The sequence below is a fragment of the Epinephelus lanceolatus genome, chromosome 4, assembly GCF_041903045.1.
Source record: "Epinephelus lanceolatus isolate andai-2023 chromosome 4, ASM4190304v1, whole genome shotgun sequence".
NCBI classification, from domain to species: Eukaryota; Metazoa; Chordata; class Actinopteri; order Perciformes; family Serranidae; genus Epinephelus; species Epinephelus lanceolatus.
Window position 1 is genome coordinate 10,240,039 of NC_135737.1, and position 25,398 is coordinate 10,265,436.

The following is a 25,398-nucleotide window of genomic DNA, read 5'->3' on the forward strand; positions in this document are numbered from 1 at the left end:
GCTCAGGACTTTAAGCATAAATCATTCCAGGTGCAAATTCACAGACATCTTTGTCTTTAGTCTAACTCTAAGGGACTCTAAGGAAAAACTGTTTTGCGAGAGATTACAGGTTGTAGATAAGGGATGTAGAAACTCAAGTCATTTTAATAGAAGTGGGACAAATAGATGTTTGCAAAGTAAGATTTTTAAAAACAATTAAGAAATTCCTTAATGCAGGAATGGTAAACTGCAGGGTCTTCTGTTGGTTTAGTTCAAAGTCCGTCTGATGGGTTTTAATTTAGCTCAAGATGAAAGCGTCGTGCCCATGGCCAGAGAGCTAGGAATTAAAATAATCATATTGTGGCAAAATGAAAGCATCTGAAAAGACAACAAAACAGTATTATTCATTTTCTGCAATTGTCGTTAAAATCTTCTCTTGGAGGGATTTTTGGCATTGAGGCCATTTTTGTCCTCCAGATTATTTATATAGATAAATGACAAGTAAAGCTAGGAAAACCAACATAAAGTGAGCACCACAAGACACAAGAGAAGATCCAGGGCTCCTCAGCAGAGATACTTCAGGTCTCTTGAACTCTACTTCAGGGATGGACTCTGTTCTTCCAAAAGATGATGCTGTTGGTATTGTTAGAGAGCACTTTCCAAAATTTCCATGAGGTGTTAAATGCAGTTGAGGTCTAATTTCTGCATTGGCACGTGATAGTACATGAATTAAATTATTTTTTACACTCATTAAACCATTCAGTGGTCCTTAGGGTTATGTGCAGTTCAGATTTGAACCGATGCTGGCACCAGTATCTAGTATTTGGTACTTGTATCCAGCAGAACCTTTTTTCAGTGTCTCACTTTCTCTGCAATAACAGAAAATGTGGTTTTTGAGGGGTGACGTAGTAGACTAAAATGCAAGTCTGCTCCTCTGCTCTTTTCTAATCACACATAGACGTGTGTGAATATGCATGTCTGCTTGTTTGGCAGTGATACTAGGCTATTACTAAAATAATAGCGAAAAAACATCGAAACCATTGCAACGGATCATTGCTACAGCTCACTGGGAATCTCGACAGAGTGGCCAGCTTCCCTGCTTCAGGGCACTTTCGCCTCCTGTCTGAAATGAAATCCGGCGGCTTTGTGGAGCTCTGTTGCAGACCCCAGAGCTCCGTGGCATGCTTCCAGGCTTTGGGGTACCTCATGGCACTTCCACCTATGGTCTTACGTTAAAACCCAGCATTCTCACCCAGATGCGCTCTCATGTACCGACATTTGGCACCAATGGATTTAATGGGAATGGGTACTTGGTAGAACCAATGTTATTCAGTCAGTACCCTTACGAGATCAAAATGTTTAATTGAACTGTAAATCAATCCGAATAACTTTGTATTGATTTGCAGCGACCTCTCCACTAAGGGGACCAGAAGGAATATACATATATATATTTGTATTAACCTCATACTGAGATGTTGTATTGAGGATGTATTGTGTGTAGTGCACATCATTTAGGCAGCACTCAAATGCCATCATATGCTATTTGACTGTTTGCATGCATGCATTTTATCAAGATAAAGTGTGGTATTTCATTGGTGTGTGTGTGTGTGTATCCATTGCCAGCAGCAGGACCTTTGTTATGGACCCATTAATTATTAGTCCATCATCTTCTGTGGTGCAACACAATCTGTCTGCACAATTTACTCTCCACTGTCCAATTGTTGTCCAATGTGTGATTAATCATCACAGTGTTGCATCAATACCACTTACCTGCCACCAGAGAGTGAGTGAGTGAGTGAGTGAGTGAGTGAGTGAGTGAGAGACAGACAGAGAGACAGACAGAGTTTTGTTCAAACACATGTGGCCAGATGTTGCTCACAGTGAGGGGGCCTTGAGGATCAGCATTTATGATTTCAATTAAAGATAGATTATTTGTGAACAGGTAGAGGGCTCTCACTCTTTCCCTCCGCTTCTCTCGCACTCTCATAACCTCCTCAGTGATACAGTTCATTCATTCCCTCCGTATATCACAGAGATCTTTTCCCATCTCCTCCTATCGCTCCCTCCTCATGACTGGCCCATTCCTGGTGATTTATACTGAGTCCCGGATAGTTGATCTTTATTCAGCGGGCCTCCAGGCAAGGCTGATAACACCAAGGTCCCTCATCAATTCTCTGCAGCGCCCCTGCCCTGCCTTGCCCCCCAGCAGCACCCTTTCTCTCTCGCAACCCCTAAAGATACAGTTCACTTTCTGTTTGTGTTAAATTTCCAGCGTGCGGTGAATTCACAAGCAGCCCGACCAAATGTATGTGGTTCAATTACTGGAGAAATAGCTGCAGTTCACAACTGGAGGTACAGATCCCCTATGGCTGCTGAGTGGACAGGCTCAAATTGATGCGAATGGCACTCTCGAAATAGCTGGGCCGATGGGAGAAAGAGATCAGTAGTAAGAATGTTTCTTGTATAACCTGCCACAGAGGACAGCAAGTAAATACGACAGGAGGAGTAAGTCTTCTGTTTTCTAAGATGAACCACTTCTCTCATACGTATAGATTTGTTCTTATTTGATTTCGGAAACTGGCCTCAGCCATCAGACTGGTCAAGGTCTGATGTCTTGCTCCTGGTGAAACATTTGATATTTCATCTTCCCTGGCCATGTGGGTTTTTCAGTGGTCATAACTGTTTAACCTCCCAGAGTTCAGCATCATAAAGATTATTTGCACAAGTTAGAATAGTGTTGAGGGAGGGCTTCATAAAACAGTTTTAAAGGATAACTTCGGTATTATTCAACCAGGGCTCTATTTCCCCATGTGTATGTGTGCGTATGATTCATAGGTACAACTCGTTTTAATATTGGTTCAGTATTGAGGGAGGCCAATGCAACTGGCAGCCGCGAGGTAGATATGGGGGCAAATGCGTCCCGTATAAGTTTGCGCATTAAAAGTGCTTTTTTTCCGCCACTGACGGGTTCAGATCACCAATGCTATCTCTGTAAATAGCATACTGAGCGTTTCCCTGACCCTTCACTTCCTCCCGGTTGTGTGTGACGTCATCTCGCGAGAGCTGACGTCACACAAGTTATCCTTTAACACTGTTGAAATGATTCAAGTAGGTAAATGAGAGATATGAAATAATAACTACAGCATTCTTTCTGTTTAGTTGACATACAACAACCAGAATTTTAACCAGAGTTATCAGAATAATATCAGCTTATGAGACATATAGTGTCAGATGAGATCTTTAATTGGTTTCAGTGCTTTTCATCAAAGATTCTTTTTAAGCAAACAATGTTTTTGAGAGCAGCTAATAGTCACAAGAATATGAATACAGTATGTGAGCCGTGAAGCTGTAGAGCAGGGGCTGATCATGAATGGCTCACTGGAACAGTGGGCTTATGCAGGTATCTTTACATATACAGTACCAGTCCCCTCAGGATTTCGTGGGCTTTTTTCAGGATTGTTGCAGTCTGAAATGGCTATTTTCACAGCAGCTTTTCTAATAAATTGCAATGCATGTTGCAGTGTCTTAGGCTTATTTGTTTTGTTTTGTGTTTTAAATCAAAGGCAACTTGTTCCAGTGGGAAAAAAACTCACTCTTTTGAGTTTGTGGTTTATATTAATTTATGTTATTATACTAATCTGCATATTTCATTTCACCTTGAGTCTTTCAGCACGTGCGATACTTCTGGATGCAGCAGCCTCTGTCATGGTGATTTGTCATGTTTGTTGTAAACGAGTTTCAGTCATTCTCCAGATGTGTTTTGGGCTTGAAAGGTGTTTGTCAGTTGATGTTGTTTGTGTTACATCACAGTGTGGCGTGCAGTGCGAAACATTTTTAGCCTACTCTCGTGCAGAACATCAGGGAAGTGTCTTGCACAGTTTGGACTGCTATGATTGGTAACATTTGCGGAAATGTTGCTGTTGGAGAAAACTGCAGGGTCATGCAGAATTAAGGGAGACTGGTTGAATTTGCATTAATTGTTGCAATCGTGACGTCGCACCATCCTGGAGGGGTTCATGTACAGGGCAGAGCTTTTTGTTTGCTTCTGTTTTTGGTGATTATGCCATTACCAAAGACACAGGAGAGAATTGCTAAATGCTTGACTTCATTTGTAACAAGCTCACAAACATTTTCTTCCTCAGACATGCTCACACACTCATACACACGCAGACGGTTGCTCTTGTTTTTCTTCCATGCGATACCTGGGTGAGGATCAGACAGTGTTCCTGGCCAGCACTTCAGAGAATTACGGTAGCGCTGTAGCAGCTGCTGCCTTGGCTCTATTACAGCACACTGACACACAGGTGGTGTGTGTGTGTGTTTGTGTGAGTGTGTGTGCATGTTTGTGTGTATAAAGACTGAAACTTGGTAACAAATGTTGAATCAAGTAAAACAAATTTGACTGATTTAAATTCAGCATGTTTGCACCAAAGGGACATGATAACACAATGTTACTGAGGATCCCAAACAAAACATTGTACTCGTGTGTTACTTGAACACAGAGGTTAGAAAACACCTGCAATGCTCCCTGGTCTATAAGCACACACCATATAACTTTTATAGAGGGCAGCTACAGTATGTGCAGCCTAAAGAACGCCCACCATAATTCACTAAGGCAGCACTAACTGCAGAAAGAATATTAAATATGCACAAACTCACACATATACACACATCCTTCAAAACTTCTTTTCCCACTGTCAGTTCAGTGTTGTATTGTTCACATAGTTAATATTGCAGTATGTAATGATACAACCTTTGGGGTTGACCTCAGAATAACATATCTGCTCTTTGCAGACAATGTGGTTCTGTTGGTGTCATCACACCATGACCTCCAGCACACACTGGTTTCAGTGTGAAGAGGTCGGGATTAGAGTCAGTACCTCAGTAGTTTGTTGCAGTGTCAGTGGTGATACGCTCATTGCACAGGACCATTGTGGTGAAGATGGAGCTGAGCTAGCAAAGCTCTCAATTTACCTGTCCATCTACGTTCCATCCTTCACCTATGGTTTAGAGCTTTGGGTAGTGTCCGAAAGAATGAGATGGCGGACACAAGTGGTCCAAATTAAATTTTCTCTGTAGGATGGCAGGGCTCAGCTTTAGAGATAGGGTGAGAGGCTCAGACATCTGAAGGGAGTTCGGAGTAGAGCCGCTGCTCCTTTGTGTCCAAAAAGGCCAGCCTTGTGTTAGAGGTTTTCCGGACATGCCCAAGTGCTAGGAGGCCCTGGGTTAGACCCAGAACACACTGGAGGGATTATATATCTCACCTGGCCTGAGAATGCCTCAGTATCCCCCAGGAGGAGCTGGAAAGTGTTGCTATAGAGAGGGGTGTCTGGCCTGAAAGTGGTTGAATGGTTGAACAGCCATGCAACACTTTGTGGTGACATTTCTCCAGCGCTCTATGATATGGTAAACTGGACATACTTGGTTTTACCCTCATACAAAACTACTGCTGGTTTAAAAGTCTCAGGAATCATCTTGCAGTTGTGTTAGCAAAGGAACACGCCTGCTGCATGTCATCCCTCTCACTGTTAGGTCAGCTTTACCATCTCGCTCATCACTCAGCTGTGTAAAGACAAAAATGGGAGAAGGGCTGCTGCTGTGATGCATCTGTGAGAGCCCCTTTCTGGTATTAAAAAGTGCTTTCATTCCAAAAACGTGTGCATCCTCCGCCCACATTTTCCTCATAATTATTGCCCCAAACACTCCTGAAATCTTAAGGACACCACTCTGCCTCCCTTGTTTCTCCTTCCAGGTTTGATGGCTCTGAGAAACTATCTGCTCACAGCTGTACGATATTTTTAGGGTTTGAAACTGAAAAGTCCAAATTCTCTTGACTATGTTGTTGCTCAGGTTAAAAAAAAATAGGATGATCAATCTGATAGCTGATGCAGCTCTTGTACTGGAAGGTACTGATTTGGAGCCTGCTGCAGATACCTGCGTTACATACCACGTGGACATCGATGACGCTCTCCCTTCATGACTCCCTCACACCTTCCTGCTCTCAGCCCAATTCATCAATAGTTTGTCTGTGCCACAGGGAGCTGTTGTTCTCCTCTCAGTGCTTCTCTTCATTCATCGCTTGTAACCACAGCGCAGATTTGCCACTATTGATCAGAAAACACTCAGCGTCCAGCCTGCTGTTTGATTGATTTTATGGCCAAGACCAGATGGTTTTCCACTTCCTACTTCATTTCTCACACCCGCTGAATGGAAAAATATGTGTCAGCTCCGTCTTACTGGTGATAATCAGCAGTTGTTGCTGTGTATAAAGCCTTTTTGTCAAGTGAACACTCCAGACTACCAGAATGTTTTTTGAAGTAGAAGCAGTTCTTTAATTTCATTACTTTAATTAAGTTGCTCACATGAAAGCTTTAATTTACGTGATCCAATAATTTAGATTAATGAATTCCTGCATTTCATGTGGGAGTCTATTAGTCATTTACGCTCATCATGCTGCAGCACAAGATGCCTTGTTTTTTTTACCGTAAGGGCAGGTTACGTCAGATTGCAGCCCAAATAATCACCTTGCCAAACTACTTCAGTGTGAGCTGTTATTGACTACCAGTGAGGGTAAAGCCCTCGGTAGAGTGCATTATGACTCACTGTCAGTCACTGGACATAACTGTTGTGTTTAAACTTCACAGTGCCAAGTAGCAATGACACCAGATACCAAGTCACCAAATTTGTCCAAAGACTGAGCCAATTTTTATTTTTTAAGTTTGTTTATAATGCAGTCCTTCCAGGATGTTGTGATGTGGCGATCGCAACAATGCAGATACTACCAAACCTTGCAATTTTGTCCAATCACCGCAACTTTAATGCAAATTTGACCAATCATCGCAGTGTCCGGCGAGCTTCACCAATCCTAACAGCCCCTCGCAGCGTCACCAAACTTACCTCCCTGTTTCTAGTGCTGGTGAAGATGCAGACATTTGCTAACATCTCACATTTACGAACAAAATGTTTTGCTAAAGATCTAGCAAGGCAGTTCCCTGATGCTCTGCAAGAAAGTGGGGAAAAAATGTTTTGAAGAGCGTGCAACAATGTGGTTGAACACACACATTTTCTATCACAAAACACACCTGGAGGACAGCTACAACATGTGGTCAACAGCAAGACAAATCACCATGACACAGAATATGCTTTTATAGTATATATCTATGTCATTAGATTTAATTATCAAAATGTGCTATTATGGTTGCTGTTGCTGTTATCTTTGATTCTAAAAGTTAATGCCAAAAAATATCTATCACTTAAGTAGCAAAATTATAAATGTTGTTGTCATCCCCAAAAGTCCAGTACAGGTGAGCCCTAGCCCTCACAGAGATGCTCTCTTCTATGGGTGAATGCACTGTAAAGCCTGTTTTGTGTATGTGTGTGTGTTTCTAATTGTGTGCTTTTGTGTATGCAGGGAGTGACGTACTGTGGGGAAAGCTCTGCCAGCAGTCTGACCATGGCTAACGTGCCCTGGCACCAAGAAGTGGTCGCCTTCGTCCAGCAGCTGGCTGACATGTTGCCTCAGTATGAGATCGCCTGCGAACACGAGCACTCCAACTGTTTGCTCATTGCACACACCAAGGTAGGAACTCACTCATACATAATTTAACATACCATATCTGCAGCCTGAACCAAATAAACATAGACTTGTTCCCATCACAAGGAAATTCGGCCCATTTATTTATTCTTAATGTGACATGGATCTGATTTTTTCAAACCAGTGAGAACACAGAAATCATTAATTTTTCAGTCAGACCTGGGCTACTTTCATACATGGTCCTAAATCTGATACAAATCTAATCACTGGCCATGCAACTGCCATCAGCATGGTCACATTGCAAGTCCCGCGTGTTTTTCCCATACAGATATATTTTTTACAAGTCCTACTTAACAGAAGGCTGCTGTAGCCGTACCACTGCTGTGGTAGGCTACCCCAGTCATCTACCAATAGAGCCCGACTGCCAGACGCTTTCTGACCAGGACAGCTTGCATGAGGTGCTGACAGAGATATTGGAATGTAGCCCTGGACATCCTAAGGTCTGGACTAACTGTTCCTCTGTGAAACCTTGCAAATCGCAACTCAACCACTCCGGACTCCTCTCCCGCATCCACACCTTTCTGCTCAAAAGTACCAGCAATAGCTGCTGATATAGCCATATTTGGCTTTCGCTTTAGTCCTTCTTCGCACCCTCATGCCATTTTTTTGACGGCCTATAATACCGAAACCTCAACGGTATATGTAAAAACCATATACTGAATGAATATTGATGGTTATCATACCATGTACATTGGCTTACCTACAGTATTGGGGATAAAGGCAACTGGACAGATAATCTCCACTGCCATGTGCATCTCTTTTAGCATCTCAACAGGCTGAAAAAATTACAACCTGAACCAGACTGACCCGTGTGAGTTGAAGCCCAAACCCAGCCTGTATGAGATCATCACATAAATTACTGAGACCAAGCCCGACCCCACCAAAAAGCACTAGTCAGTTTCTAATGCCCGGAGCAAACCACTGTGTGGCGGCGCAAGCGATGCGTGTCTCCAGCGGAAAATGGACCAGCTCAGTGGATTGCTGACTCTACACATTATATTTCCCCGCCAGAAAAGCTCCCTGCTCCGGCTGGGAGGAATGACAGTGAGCCAGGACACAGCCTGGCTGCTCCCTCTCCTTCTCTCCCTGCCTGCAGGGCCAGAAGGAGAGGGAGCTGCTGTCCAGTGCTGAAATGGATGAAGCGGTTTAGGAGCTGTTCGGTCAATCAATCAGTATATAATATCTATAATATATATTACATTTTAGATAATAATAATAACTAAATATATGAAGTGCAGAGTGCTCACTTTCTAATATTTTTTATTTATTTATTTTTTAAAAAAATAACAATTCTCCCACAGCCTGAGCCCTGCCCAACCCAATAAATTAGTGCACATTTTCCGGCCAAACCTGGTCCGACCTGTCAGGCTTATTGGGATCCGTCAGGTACGGGTTGAGATTGAGAACTCTGATCTTTTGCTAAAGACAAATTCTAAAGTAACACTCACACTTTGCTCTAGATTTTTGCTTGCTGTCAAGTAAGTTTGCTACTAAATCATTAAGTCAGGCGCAAGAAATAGATTATTGGCCATAGAGGGCTACATTTATACTTTCAGGGCTAATATATAGGCTAGTGGTCTGGTTACCTTCTCTACCTTTTAAGATGAGCCAGAAATCACACAGTAATCACACTAATCAAAAATCGTCTCAGTGTTAAGAGTTACAGACTGTACACTCTAATTTAAGTACAGGTGCAACAGTCTACTGGATATTTGCAGCATTAGATGCAGCTTACCGGCTGTTTTTGTATATTAGCATTTCTAAGTTATCAGCATTATCTGCAGACCCAGTCAGTGGATACCGCATTAGCATCCCGTCACACATAATAATGAATAATGTGTACCTGGTGAGCCGCTTTGCATCCGTTGTGATTCTGCAGCAGCTCCTTTGAGACACAAACACACGCATCCTTCATCTCCATTTTCTCTCAAAGTAGCTTTCCAGACAGCTCAGAAAATCACTGCAGGTTCCTGGTTTCTGAATCGGTGTTTTGATTTAGTCTTGTTCTATTATTTATATAATTTAGTCTGCCTTCCTTTTCAAAATATGCAACCATCAGTGTGGTTTATCCTGACGGAGGCTAACCCGCCCCAGAAAGTATCAGTCAGTTGTGGGTTCTGCCAAGGCAACTGTCCGTCAATAATTAATGAATGATGATTAATTGCCATCTTGGCTCTCACTGATAGAGTAGAAACTCAAGCCAGCCAACCAGGCGCCCACACCTCTCTATCACACACATAAACAGTGTGCTAGATGTGTAATCACAGTTTATTTAAGCACCCAAACTCCTTATTCTCCTTTGTTTTTATTTACTGGAGCTTTGTTTTCATGGGACGCGTTACAGATTTATTTACCTCTGTGGTGTCTGTGTTCTCTTTCTGGGGCCCCCAGCGTCTGCAGGGATAACAGGAGAGAGAAAGAAGGCACATAATGTTTATTGTTTATTTCACAAGTTTTCTGCTGCACAGTGAAATGCTTATTTTATGTTTTCACATAAAATGATGCTCAAGTTACTTTTCTGAGGAACAAAACTTCACAAGAAGCCACAGTTCAGTACAGCCCTGCCTCTGTTATTCAAGATCTCGTTACAACAGGACCGGACAGGCGTCATATGATGGCTGGTACAGAGCCATAGTTGAAGAAATCTGGATATTTTGATAACAAAAACAAAACAAAAATAGATAAATGTTTATTTTTTTAATTCACTGATAACTTATATGGTGGCTGATATAGTGATTTTTTGAGCTGGAGTGAAAATAGATCTCTCGTGTGTGGACTTTGCACTTATATGACGATGCAGTAGGCGATAGAGGAAAGAACATTTTACTTAAGATGGACGTTTTTTAAATGATTTAAAATGTAGCAATAACATTTCATTTTAACTGATCATACATTTTCTGCATAAAATAGATCTGAAAAGTAACTTGTTAATAAAGCTGTGGCATAAATGTAGTGCAGTAAAAAGAACAATATTTCCCTCTGAAATGCGGTGGAGCGGAAGTAGCAGAAAGTGGAAATACTTAAGCACAGTTACCCTTAAATTATACACTAATGAATTATAATATTAAACTTATTTGTATCGCACTTTTCAAAACACACAGTGCTTTACAGGACAAGATAAAATAGTACACACAATTAAGACTAAAACAGTAATAACAACAATAATAACTGAGTTTTGAACGAGCTGGAGGTGGGAAATGACCTTTTGGCTGAGCCCCAGATACGGGGAATCACAGAAATCCAGACGTGGCAACATTTGAATGATAACGATTAAGGCATTAAAAATTAGTACAAACCTAAATTGTGGTACTTAAGTGAATCAATTCCCCCCCCCCCCCCCCCCCCCACCCGCTACCATTACCTTTTTGGTGTTCACAAACACACACACACACACACACACACACACTTGCCTAAGACAAAAATGAGTGTAGAAAAGCTAGTTGTTCACTTAATTCCTCACACACCAGCAAAAGAACAATCAGTATTTCACAGAATTGATTTCCACCCTCCTCTTTTTATCCCCCTCCCCCCTCTCCTCTCATCTCTATCATTCTCTCACCAACACAGTTATAACCACAGGCCATTTGTGCAACTGCACACACCTTTATTCATTTGCACCTCCTCGCCTACAACTGTTAGTATTTCTTAATATACACACTCTCACACACATTTTCTTCATATCTTTCCCCTTCCTGCTCTCAGTCACGCAGGTCGCAGTATTAGTGCCTGATGCTCTGAAGCCGGCCCCATCTGCCTGTTAACTAATAGCTCTGGCGGAGCCTCCATGAGGAGAACGAACAGCATTTTGCACTCACTTCGTCTTTTGAGGCTTTTTAGTAACCACAAAGGCTTTTTAATGAAAAACCAGAGCAGAGGGGCATCAGTCTCACACACAATATACACCCTCCCCACTGTGTGTGTGTGTGTGTGTGTGTGTGTGTTTCTTTATGTGACAGCACATGCACATAAACAAGTTTGCTTATGTACAGACATTGTTAAAAACTGTTCAGGGAGAAAATGTTTCAAGGTTATTACTGTGAAATGACAGTAAAATTAATTAGAAATAAATTATAATGTGGGACAGATATATGGATAAAATGAAGGAAAACCTTTAGTGACAAAATCACTTCCTGCAGAATTAAACATAAAATTGATTATCTTTAGATTATTGTGGCTAACACAGATAATGTTGGCTTTCTTTTTATATACTACAACTTCAGTATACACTGCATACACTGTACAGTTTAAATGTTTCTGACCCCATTTTTGAGCTGCACGACTCATTTTAGAGCCAGGCTGAATATCAGCTTTGTTGGGTACCATTGGCCATGCAGTGTACAAAGGAGAGCGCAGACTGCGTAGCTTCTCCCGATCAGACGTTCAGATGAATTTCTGACATGTCAGAAATTTTGGTTGGCCGTCGTCGTCTCACACAGTTGAAGCAGAACCACAAGTCTCCCAAGATCACTGTTTTTTTCCCCCTCAATCAATGGTACAGTTTAGCCGATACCCAGCTAGTTTGTTGGTACAGCTAACTGCTCACTTTCGTGTGTGTCTGTACATGAGCGAGAGGTGACTGAGAGAATGGGGGGAATCAAAATTGGACTGTTCCATCTTGTGCAAATTTGACTTTTAAGCTCTTCTGGGGGCACATGCCTCTATATACAGTACAGGCCAAAAGTTTGGACACACCTTCTCATTCAATGCGTTTTCTTTATTTTCATGACTATTTACATTGTAGATTCTCACTGAAGGCATCAAAACTATGAATGAACACATGTGGAGTTATGTACTTAACAAAAAAAGGTGAAATAACTGAAAACATGTTTTATATTCTAGTTTCTTCAAAATAGCCACCCTTTGCTCTGATTACTGCTTTGCACACTCTTGGCATTCTCTCCATGAGCTTCAAGAGGTAGTCACCTGAAATGGTTTTCCAACAGTCTTGAAGGAGTTCCCAGAGGTGTTTAGCACTTGTTGGCCCCTTTGCCTTCACTCTGCGGTCCAGCTCACCCCAAACCATCTCGATTGGGTTCAGGTCCGGTGACTGTGGAGGCCAGGTCATCTGCCGCAGCACTCCATCACTCTCCTTCTTGGTCAAATAGCCCTTACACAGTCTGGAGGTGTGTTTGGGGTCATTGTCCTGTTGAAAAATAAATGATGGTCCAACTAAACGCAAACCGGATGGGATGGCATGTCGCTGCAGGATGCTGTGGTAGCCATGCTGGTTCAGTGTGCCTTCAATTTTGAATGAATCCCCAACAGTGTCACCAGCAAAACACCCCCACACCATCACACCTCCTCCTCCATGCTTCACAGTGGGAACCAGGCATGTGGAATCCATCCGTTCACCTTTTCTGCGTCTCACAAAGACACGGCGGTTGGAACCAAAGATCTCAAATTTGGACTCATCAGACCAAAGCACAGATTTCCACTGGTCTAATGTCCATTCCTTGTGTTTCTTGGCCCAAACAAATCTCTTCTGCTTGTTGCCTCTCCTTAGCAGTGGTTTCCTAGCAGCTATTTGACCATGAAGGCCTGATTGGCGCAGTCTCCTCTTAACAGTTGTTCTAGAGATGGGTCTGCTGCTAGAACTCTGTGTGGCATTCATCTGGTCTCTGATCTGAGCTGCTGTTAACTTGCCATTTCTGAGGCTGGTGACTCGGATGAACTTATCCTCAGAAGCAGAGGTGACTCTTGGTCTTCCTTTCCTGGGTCGGTCCTCATGTGTGCCAGTTTCGTTGTAGCGCTTGATGGTTTTTGCGACTCCACTTGGGGACACATTTAAAGTTTTTGCAATTTTCCGGACTGACTGACCTTCATTTCTTAAAGTAATGATGGCCACTTGTTTTTCTTTAGTTAGCTGATTGGTTCTTGCCATAATATGAATTTTAACAGTTGTCCAATAGGGCTGTCGGCTGTGTATTAACCTGACTTCTGCACAACACAACTGATGGTCCCAACCCCATTGATAAAGCAAGAAATTCCACTAATTAACCCTGATAAGGCACACCTGTGAAGTGGAAACCATTTCAGGTGACTACCTCTTGAAGCTCATGGAGAGAATGCCAAGAGTGTGCAAAGCAGTAATCAGAGCAAAGGGTGGCTATTTTGAAGAAACTAGAATATAAAACATGTTTTCAGTTATTTCACCTTTTTTTGTTAAGTACATAACTCCACATGTGTTCATTCATAGTTTTGATGCCTTCAGTGAGAATCTACAATGTAAATAGTCATGAAAATAAAGAAAACGCATTGAATGAGAAGGTGTGTCCAAACTTTTGGCCTGTACTGTATGTGAATCATACCTCCGTTAGTAAACAAACTTCTACCTGCCGCAGCACCAGCAGTTTTTAAACCAACCTTTTCTGACAGTTGTCGGTAGGTAGAACAGTCCGTGGGTACCAAGGGACTGTGTTACTGTTTATTTTACACATAAGCCATTTTCTCATATGAACTCCAAACAGCATCCAGGGAATCAGGTCTAGACAATGTCCGCAGTTTCTGTGTCACACATGTAACACACAACAGGGGACTGTCTGTGTCAGAAGTGTGCTCACGTACTGAAAATGCTCTGTTCAGTTCAGGCAAGGGGTGGTGCCTTGGCAGAGCGTGCAGGAGGCAGGACATGATGTGGATTACACCGCGGTCATGGTTCATAACTTGATCATAAACAGCAGAGTCTCTTGCTGTTCCTCGAGTTTGTCTGATGATTATGGCTTCAGCGCGTACCAACAGAAGGTCCCAAATCTCCTCATCTTTCCAGTTAGATATTTTCGTCGCCGTCAACATGTAAATGACCCTACTTATTCGCCCACAGATTTTTGTTTTTTCCAGTTGCGTGGAGCCTCTTGATAGAAATGTCACAAACACACCCACTTACTCGCTGTGAACTCTCTGGTCAATTACCTGCTGTCTGCCGTCACACATGGGCTCAATCAGACGTTACATGTACTCTGTTCTAGAGAGCTGGCAGTATAAAGTCTGTTTTATGTCTGATCCAACTGATTCAAACATTTGCATTCTGACATACAGGTCTTCCAGGTAATGCCTAGATCATTTCAGGTTTGCAGTCCATGTGTGAAAGGGGCTACTCGGTGTGAGCAAATAAGTTGTGAGCTTTGGCTTTATACTGCTGAGGATTTACTTGTAGGGTGAGAGTTGGACTTAAATAACAACATTTCTTAAACAGGCTCAAATAATCGTACAGTGTATGCCCAGTTTTATTCTTTTATTTTTGAGCAGTCATCAATAATCAAGCAGAGTTTGGGAACTGAAGGCATTTTTAGGTTCTTCCTGTGAACGGAGAGAGTCTGATGTTTTTCTCTTAAGTGTCTTCAGCGTGGTGAATGTCTCCGTGCAGCACAGTCTCAGCAGGATGAGAATCTAGAAGAGGTCCTCCTAGTTTTTGTGTTAACTTACGTAACAGCAGAGTTTAAAATGCATCACAGGAAAGTACATCAGTCTCATTTTGTGTGTGTGTGTGTGTGTGTGTGTGTGTGTGTGTGTGTGTGGGGGGGGGGGGGGGGGGGGGGGGGGGGTGCACGCTTACTGCTCAGTCTTCTGATCTTGTAGTTCCAGTTGGATGATATCACCGTTTGATGTAGTCCTTTAAAAGACATCAGAGCTGTGCCTGTGCATGTGTGTGTGAGAGACAGATCACTCTTTAGCAGCAAGCGATAGATCCTCCCTGCACTGACACATCATCATCATTAGTTTCTTTTTAACCCCTGGGATCTGATGGGCATTTCTCTACCTCTAGTTTTACTTTCTCTGCCAGCATTTTCTCTCTTTCATCTCCCCTCTGTCGTCTCTCCTTCCATTCCCCAATCTTTTATTCGCCTTTATTCTCCATCCTCTCTCACGCATCTCAGTCCCATTTCTCTCAGAGGACGCTGTAATGAAAACAGCACAGTCACAAATCTCCCAGAGATCCCTCTGAAAGACCTGTTGACTTACAAATCAGGAGACTTGTGTTTGTGAAGTTTAGCCATTTTGCAGTCAGACATCCTGTAAGATGTGTTAATATTTCTTAATTCAGAGATGCTCTTCTAGCTGACATATTATGTCAGCTACCCACAGTATCTGCACTTTTGCTGCATTCAAGGCCTGTCAGTAGAATGAGAAAAACCAAATGACATTTTTCGCATTCAATATGACTGCCATTGTTAGCTTAATCAGAAATGGAAATTAAGCCTTAATATAATTTTATCATTTTTAGCATATTACATACTGTATTTATAATGATTAATTAACAAGTGGAACCTGATACAGTGTACAGCTCAATGTTCATTGTTCAGCTATGTAAAGGCCCATAGACACCAAATTGGCATCATCGATTTAGTGGCAACAAAGGCCAACTGTTGCATCGCCCGTGTCTCCACCAAAAAGCTGCACTTGAACACACTGCAAAGACTGCTGCATGAGAGCAAATAATTCTTTACCCACAGGCAGTGGAAGTTTTTGCTCATCATTCAGTGAGGGAAACCAGAACACTGACGGGGCGCATTCAAGACGCTAGTTAGCCAGTTAGCACATTAACAACACAACCTGATGGTAAAAGAACAAAGGATATTTACCGTGCACTAGCAAACGGTAACACAATTACAAACTGTTTCTGTGAAAGAGCTCAATGGCTAAAGAAATAATCTTACCTTGTATAACAAGTTTAATATGATCTCATTCCTTCTTGACTTTAGTGGTTTGTTTGCTCTCCTCACTTTCATTTCCCATCTGCTGAGCTGAACTGCCAATCAGATTTCTGACATTGCCCAGCGACAGACTGGGGGCTTGGTGCGTCACGATCCTTGTTGTTGATATCAGAATCAGAATCAGAATCAGAAATACTTTATTGATCCCCGAGGGGAAATTATTTATGTTACAGGTGCTCCTTGCAAGAGAGGAAAGATACATGAAAATATAAGAAATTTAACAATAGTATTAACAAATATATAGTTAAATAAACAGGAATTATTAACAAACATAAACGTAAATTATTTATATATATATATATATATATATACATACATATATATATGTTGTAAACAAAATTTACACAAACAGAATATATACAGTCAGGGTGAATGGGGTTATTGCATAAGTTAAATTAAGTTATTGCAGTGTGTGAAAGTCTCAGGGCCACTCAGAGGGAGGAGTTGTACAGTTTGATGGCCACAGGCAGGAATGATTTCCTGTGGCGCTCAGTGGTACATCTTGGTGGTATGAGTCTCCCACTGAAAGTACTCTTGTGCCTGACCAGCACATGGTGGAGTGGGTGTGAGACATTGTCCAAGACAGTTCGTAGCTTAGACAGCATCCTCCTCTCTGACACCACCATCAGAGAGTCACACTCTGTTCCCACAACGTCACTGGCCTTGTGGATCAGTTTGTTGAGTCTGTTGGCTTCCGCCACCCTCAGCCTGCTGCCCCAGCACACAACAGCATAGAGGATAGCACTGGCCACCACAGACTCATAGAAAATCCTCAGCATAGTCCGGCAGATGTTGAAGGACCTCAGTCGCCTCAGAAAATAGAGACGGCTCTGGTCCTTCCTGTAGAGAGCGTTAGTGTTCTTAACTCAGTCCAGTTTACTGTCAATGTGTACCCCCAGGTACTTATAGTCCTCTACAATGTCCACACTGACCCCCTGGATGGAAACAGGGGTCACTGATGTCTTGGTCCTCCTCAGATCCACAGCCAGTTCCTTTGTCTTTGCCACGTTGAGCTGCAGATGGTTCTGCTCACACCATGTGACAAAGTTATCCACAACTGCCCTGTACTCATCCTCATCACCCTTGGTGATACATCCAACTATAGCAGAGTCATCAGAAAACTTCTGAAGATGGCAGGTCTCAGTGCAATAGCTGAAGTCCATGGTGTAGAGGGTGAAGAGGAAGGGAGAGAGGACAGTCCCCTGCGTGGCCCCCGGTATTGCTGACCACTCTGTCTGACACACAGCGTTGCAAGCGCACATACTGTGGTCTGCCAGTCAAGTAGTCTACAATCCAGGACACCAGGGGGGCATCCACCTGCATTGCTGTCAGCTTGTCACCCAGTAGAGCTGGACGGATGGTGCTGAATGCACTAGAGAAGTCAAAAAACATGACCCTCACAGTGCTCGCTGGCTTATCCAAATGGGTGTAGACGCGGTTGAGCAGGTAGATGATGGCGTCCTCAACTCCAAGTCGGGGCTGATAGGCGAACTGGAGGGGGTCCAAAAGTGGCTTGACCATGGGCCGGAGCTGCTCCAAGACGAGTCTCTTCAGGGTCTTCATGATGTGGGAGGTCAATGCCATGGGTCTGTAGTCCTTGGAGCCACTGGGACGTGATGTCTTTGGCACAGGAACAAGGCAGGATGTCTTCCACAGCAAGGGGACCCTCTGGAGACTCAGGCTCATGTTGAAGACATGCTGAAGTACTCCACATAAATGGGGGGCACAGGCTTTGAGCACCCTGGGGCTGACACCATCAGGGCCTGCAGCCTTATTTGAGTGGAGTCTCATCAGCTGTCTTCTCACATGGTCAGCAGTGAAGCACATTGTGGAGGTGACGACACGTGGGGGAGGGGTGTAGTCCTCATGATGGAGAGAGCAGTCAGTCTGACCACAGGGGGATGAGGTGTGAGGAGGAGGAGGAGGAGGAGGAGGGGGGGTCAAGCAGGAGGGTGTTGAGGTGTGAGAGGGAGGAGTGGGGGAGGAGGGCAGAGTGGGAGATGGTTGACCAAGACAGACAGCAGAAGAGTCAGGGGGGGGATGGGCAGGGCCAGCAGTGTCAAATCTGTTAAAAAACAGATTCAGTTCATTGGCCCTGTCCATGCTGCCTTCAACTCCTCTGTGGTTGTTGGTCCTGAAGCCAGTGATGGTCCTCATTCCACTCCAGACCTTTCTCACATTATTCTGCTGGAGTTTCCTCTCCAGCTTCCTCCTGTACCTCTCCTTAGCCTCCCTGATCTTCATCTTCAGCTCCCCCTGTATTGTTCTCACCTCCTCCCTGTTACCAGCTCTGAAGGCCCTCTTCTTTGCATTGAGGATGGCTTTGATGTCCTTTGTTACCCACGGTTTGTTATTTGGATAACAATGGACAGTCCTGGCTGGGACAGTGGAGTCCACACAGAAACTGATGTAGTCCGTGATGCATTCTGTGAGCCCGTCAATGTCCTCCCCATGTGGCTCACAGAGTGCCTGCCAGTCTGTCACCCCAAAACAGCCCTGCAGTGTCTCATAACTCTCCTCCGACCATCTCCTCACTGTCCTCATGGTTGCAGGCTGGCTCTTGACTAGTGGTACATAGCAGGGGTTGAGGTGCACCAGGCTGTGGTCTGACCTACCCAGAGGGGGGAGGGGGGAGCAGCTGTATGCATCTTTGGCGTTTGCATACAGCAAGTCCAGTGTCCTCTCCTCTCTGGTAGGACAGCTCACATACTGTGTGAATGTGGGCAATGTTGTTGCCATGGTGACATGGTTGAAGTCACCCGAGATAGCTATGAAGGCACTCGGGTGTTTAGTCTGCAGGCGGGCTATGGCTGAGTGAATGACATCACATGCCGACGTCGGGTTGGCAGAGGGGGGGATGTAAACAGTTACAATAATGGCATGTGAAAACTCCCTGGGCAAATAATACGGCCTGAGTCCAACAGCGAACAGTTCAGTGTCCGGGCAACAGATACGTTCCTTAATGGAAATATGGTCAGGACTGCACCAGCGGTTATTTACTAGAACAGCAAGCCCCCCTCCTTTGCGCTTACCGCTCTCGGTGCAGTCCCTGTCGGCCCGAACAGTCTGAAAGCCGCTGGTGGAGACGTTGGTGTCGGGAATGTCCTGGTGAAGCCATGTCTCAGTGAAGCACATAAGACTACATTCCCGGTACTCCTTCTGACTTTTGGCGACCGCTGTCAGCTCGTCCATCTTATTTGCCAGTGACCTCACGTTGCCCATGATGAGAGAGGGGAGACACGGCTTATATCTTCTCTTCTCCATAAGCCTCCGTTGTCTCAACCCTGCTTTTTTCCGCCGCTGTTTACTTCCTCCCCTGCATCCTCTGTGTGTTTTCCTCCACAGTTCAGCTGGTATCTCTGATGTTCCGGCCGCCAAGCCGGCCGGCCTCAGCGCGATCAGCTGATCTCTGGAGTAAACAATGCGGCCATGAAGTTGTTGCACAATGGTGCCGGGTCCGAATGAAATAAGTAATTCCAGAGTGAGGAAAACGAGTACAACTCTCTCAATCAGCATGTTTTGAGAGGGCGCAGTTCCAAAATTACAATCACAAAAAGCCAGCACAAATACCAAACTTAATAAAGCAAAAAAGTAAGAAAACCAAGAAAACAAGCAGGAGCGACTGCAACAGGCTGCACGCGCGGGCGCATGCGCTCTACTATATTTGGTTTTATTTAGCTGTAACTGCTGCCTATTGTAGTTTTGCAGCCATTTTCCAAGTGGAGGAAATTGTAGCGGTCTGAAATTCTCTACTGACTTGTAATTACAACTAGATAGCACCTTTAAGGCTTTTCATCCTTTGACATTGGTCTGGTTACCCTTCTACCTGCACAGCAAGCAGGTATAGCTGCGAGACAACTTCAGCCACACGCAACCAGTTCCTTGCTGCGTCCAGCAATCTGTCATCAGCTGAAGTGATGTGTGCATTGAAGATGATGGACTCACTTTAATAGTGCAGCTCTTGTTCAGAGCTGTGTGGGAAACAAAATGCCCAAATTGCGTCACATTTGGAATTGAGCATTCTGTAAATTGCTTGTAGTCAGAGAGGTGTCCAGGCGAGCTACTTTCAACTATTTAAGTTATGGAAATGAGTTCAGATATACAAAAGTTGTGAAGAAGTTTTAAAGACTTGATTGGCAATAATGTGTGGGGACCCTGGGTTTAGCAAGCCAATATGCAACACAAAATATGTGTTCCTCCCTGCTTAAATATAAGACGATGGCATTGGCTTAAAAATAATTTGAGTTGCAGTGTGAAGAAAAAATGTATGTATGTATGTAGTGTATTTCTATGAAAACAACAGCAGACACAGACAGGGCGTGCCATCATGAAACAGAAAAATAAATATATTTATATGAACATTTCTCACTATAACGGCTGAGCGAATCTCATATACAGAGCAGATCTCTATAGTAGAAAGAGCATGCAATTTAATTTTCTGAAGACAGAGAAAAGATATGATGGTCTTCCATAAGTTCTCTGTGAATGTGTATTAAAGTACTGTGCAGCTCATTGGCATGTGCACATACATGACGACACCTCCTGTGGTGCTAAGTGAAGAAGCTGTCCTCAGTGATCCTCAGCAAAGATGCTGTTAGTAAAAACAACAGGCCGTCTTGTTCCCATCTCAGACAGCAAAGCTTTGTTTTGTTGCTTGGAGACTGAAATTGTTTGCCGAGATGCCGGCTGAACAAATATCATCCCTTCTCATTACCAGAAACATTAACTCCCAATAGGTGCTGCTTTCATTTCCCCCTGTTTCTCAGGCCTCATTAGCAATGCAGTGGGTAGCTTCTCTCTAATGACAGAGGCAGGCGCAAGGCTTCTAAAGGCTAACGTTCAAACACTTAATGCTGTAACTTCCTCAATGGGTCATCAGCTCCAGCAGGCAAGTCTTTAACTCAGCAAATAAATGTTTCTCCTTCATGAGTACATTTTCTGTCATTTTGCTGTTTTTCTGAGGAAGTCAGTGATGTAACGCTGGCTCCTTTTTCCCTCCTGTTGTGTGAATTACAGATGTAGAAGCTGTTTGGTTTAAATTTGAAAGAAGCGAGCTGCAGTGCACACACAGGGGTCCGGCCAGAGCAGCCACGAACCCGAAAGAGCTTTTAAGCGCTGAGAGCTAAAAGCACAACAGTCGTCCCCAGGGACAACTTATCACAGTTTTGCATCCAGTCACAGCTTATCGAAACAAAACCCACGAGTGAGTCAAAGTCATCAAGGAGCAATTTAAAGAGCAGAATTTGCTGCCATAAACAGACTTTAGAGGAGAAGTTGGGTTGTATGTTATGCCTTCTTGTCAGTCTTTCCCACCTTTGCAGACAACAAAGGAAACGTGATATTGTATCAGCCGTACAGCTATGCTGCATGCTGGGAAAGTAGAGGTCATACTCTTCACCCTGCGCACTGGCTTGGGAAAACAAGCAGGATTAGAGAGGCAGAATGATGTTGGAGGCTTTTCCCTCACTGTCAAGCACTCGAGCTGTTTTCTCTCTGTCTGGTCCGTGGTGTGCCTCTCACAAATCAACACACACACACACACACACACTCCTCTCAGCTTGTCGCTCTCTTGTTTTCTCTTTAGTAAGACGGATGGCGAGTTGAGTGAAGAAGCAAGAAGTAGTGATTGATAAAAAGAGAAATGAGAGCAGAAGGGAGGAGGTGCAGTTGGTGAATCCGCAACCATTTAAAAAAAAAGCTAAACTAACAAAAACTGGCAGATGTGGAGCAACAAGCTCTTTAATCACAGCTGGTCTTTTTGATCACATCTTTAAATTCTTTGTTGTTTAAATTCACAATACACAACATGCTTCCATGTGGAAAAGTGTTAACTCCCTCAGTGGTTGTCCATTTGTTTCTCTCTGTGTCTGAGCATATGGGTTTGCATCCATTTGTATGAACTGTACTGTACAGATAACAGAACAATGTCCTTTAACTGTCCCACGATGAGGCCTGTGTGTAAGAGAGATCGTGCCTTTATGGTGGCTGCTGCAAAGCTCTGAAATAGCTCGCCGCTTTCAATCAAATGTTCTTCCTATATTGAGTCTTTTAAGACAAATCCTAAGACATACATGTTTTCAATGGCCTTTGGTTGCTCTTAGTGGTTTTAATATTTTAGTATTTTGTAATCTTTTATGTATGTAATCTAGATTTCCACTTTTATGATTTTTAAGGTTTTTAGATATAATGTTGCTCTGTAATTTGTACTGCTATTTATTGATGTTATTGTTATTTAAATTACAACTACTTTTTGTGTGCCATTCACCTGGTACAGCACTTTGGTCAACTCTGGTACTTTTTAAACATGCTATATAGATAAATTTGGTTTTATTTGAACATTTGATATTCTGTAGATTTTGATTGACAGTTTATGTGCAGGACCATTCAAGCATTTGCAAATTGAATAATCTAAATTTCAGGCTGTGAAATGATCATGATGTTCCGGAGACAGTTTAAGAGATCTAATTTTCCCACCATGCAACAACAGATGAGTACATGTAATTAGATGGAGGTAATGATGCAGCTCTCTGATTAGAGCATCACAGATGCCAAAATGTAGTTTGTTAGGTTTATTTGCTGCTAAGGCCCAGACGCACCAAACCAACAGCAAAGAACTAGTGGAAATGAAGGCCAACTGATGCCTCACGTCACTTTTGTCTCCGTCAAAAAGTCGCACTTGAACACACTGAAAAGACTGTACCGAGCAGCCAACTAGCACGTACGTTCTGCGCTTACGTAAAAGGAAATAACTCTCCATGCCAGCAGGAAGCGGTAGTCTGTATCAGAGTGTGGATACCCGACCAGAGCCCGACAAGTCAGAATGCAACACAAGTTCCACTCAGTGTGTTTGCTGTGCTGGGCAGCGGCGTGTTTGACTGTGCGTAACTGCAGTTTATTGATGGTCATTTACACACTGTCCATAACAGTAACTATGTCAGGTAACAAACTGCATCGGGCTCGGGTCAGGTTCAGACTTAAAAATCAGAAAGGCTGTCAGGTTTGGGCTGCGCTCTCATCTGTATTTGTTAACTTGGACTCAACTATGAACTGATTAGGTTTTAGGGGACAAAGGTCAAAGTCACTGTGACCTTGCATCTATCCCATTCTCATGAACGCAATATCTCAAGAAGACCTCAGTGGAATTTCTTCAAATTTGACACGAACATCCACTTAGACTGAAGAATAAGCTGATTAGAATTTGGTGGTTGAAGGTTAAAGATCATGGTCAGTGTGACCTCATAAAACATGCTTTTGGCCATAACTCAAGAATTCCTAGAATAATTATGACAAAACTTCACACAAATGTCTATTAAGATATAATGATGATGTGATGACATTTTATATCCAGAAGTCCAAAGGTTAACTTCACTGTGACATCATAATGCTCTGCTTAAAACACTTTTCTGGCCATTACTCAACGTCATATCTCAGGAACAGAAGGCGAAACATTTGGTCAGATACTGAATTGGTGCCATTAATCATGTAACTCTGCTGACTGTATAGATCTTCTGTTTCCCGGTGGGGAAGATGTATGTAAAGCATCCATGTTTTCACAGACCTGGATGTAAACTGTAAGAGAAATTGACTGGTGCACCAAGGTATACAACCACGGGGTGTTAATTCTGGTTTTAAATTTAGAAAATTAGATTTTTCCAGATATCATAACAGATGTCGTAAAAAGTCTTAATGAATGGCTGCCAGAATCCTGCAGGTTTAAACATACATACATACATCTGCAAACACCGCTTTGATAGCTGCTGCTCGCTCATCTACCACCCTTGTTTCTTTCTCCCTTCTTTTTGCATGATCTCAGTTCAAGGTGGATGGTGAGTGGTGGACATGGATCGACTACGAGCGATTCCAGGAGCTGGTCCAGGCTTTTGAGGAGAGTGGGGGAAAGCAGAGCTTCTCAGCCTCGGACTACATGGCCAAGACTCCCAGATGGGCTCTGTTCGGAGCAGATGAACAGGGTTTTGATCCCGCTGACACACGGTTCCAACGACGCAACAAAACCAAAGACATTTCAGGATGTTGATAGATGCGAGAGAAAGAGAGGCACTGATCGAGTACTGATATCTATAGCAAATACAATTTTACAAATTAGGGTAACTGTTTTTATTACCATCCTCTTTGAGTTTCAAAGTTTCGTGCTGGACAACTTTGTTTCTGTCCCTAGCTGCCCTCATTCTCATATAACCTTCAACTCTCTTCTTGTCTGTCATTTCTCTTCAATTTGGATCTTTTGTTTTATTGGCTTGAGCTCCAAGATCAGCCAAAAACTGTCAGAATCAATTACTTTAAACTCACTTTTTAGACATTCCCCTTCACATTTACTTTTAAGCACTTCTTTTGCTTTCTATATGCACATAGATTTTTCATACTTCAATCTTTTTTTATTATAAATGTCGATAGCTTTGATCTGTGAAACCATCTGGCAGCACTTGGGGTTTACTCTGTTAAAAGCGAACCTGGGAGTGGTTTCATCATCATCGGTTCTGACGTGCATTCTAGTTAAGCAGCTGCACAGCTCAGGTCATGATTAGGATATAAGGAGTAGCGCTTCTCCTCATGTCGTCTGTGGGAGCAACACTTTCCCAGACACCTTTCCTCCTGCTCATTAGGACAGTGGTTGTATTGACTTGATAGTGAGAGACTTGAGAGAGGCATCAAGGCTGCATCTCCACTGGGAGAGTCAGGCTGGTATTGCTCTCTTTGTGTGTGTGGTTTTTTTCTTTGCACTGTTACACATTCTCAGCAGTATCAGCTTTGTTTTCTTCTGGGCTGGGATGCAAAACAATGTGACAGCTTTTCAGAGAGAGTTCTGTCATTCTGGCAGGTTTACTGTGGGTTTGTAAAAAAAAAAAAAAGTGGCCAATATTTCAAAGAATTAACCATACAAGTAGGGATGCATCGATTCACTGGCCAAACATCGGTATCGCCAGATATTCCACTTGTTGACCACCTATTAGCATTCACTGATGGCAGTGGCTGATGTTTTCCTGTTCCTGGGACGCACCCTGCTACACTGTAAACAACAAATCCTTGTTAAAATTAGCAGGAGGAGAGCTAGTTAGCATTAGCTGTTATCAGCGGTGACCACAACGAACAGCTCAC

The 25,398-nt window shown here is 43.2% G+C and overlaps 1 protein-coding gene across 1 annotated transcript in view; it reads left to right on the forward strand.

Moving 5' to 3' along the window:
- tyw1 (tRNA-yW synthesizing protein 1 homolog (S. cerevisiae)) overlaps positions 1-25,151 on the forward strand; it is a 98,557-nt gene extending 73,406 nt beyond the window's left edge. Inside the window, exons 15-16 of the mRNA XM_033631669.2 lie at positions 7,391-7,558; positions 24,098-25,151. Coding sequence (XP_033487560.2) covers positions 7,391-7,558; positions 24,098-24,319 — 390 coding nt within the window. The 3' untranslated portion in view covers positions 24,320-25,151. The remainder of the gene's footprint in view (positions 1-7,390; positions 7,559-24,097) is intronic.
- The last annotated feature ends 247 nt before the right edge of the window (positions 25,152-25,398 follow it).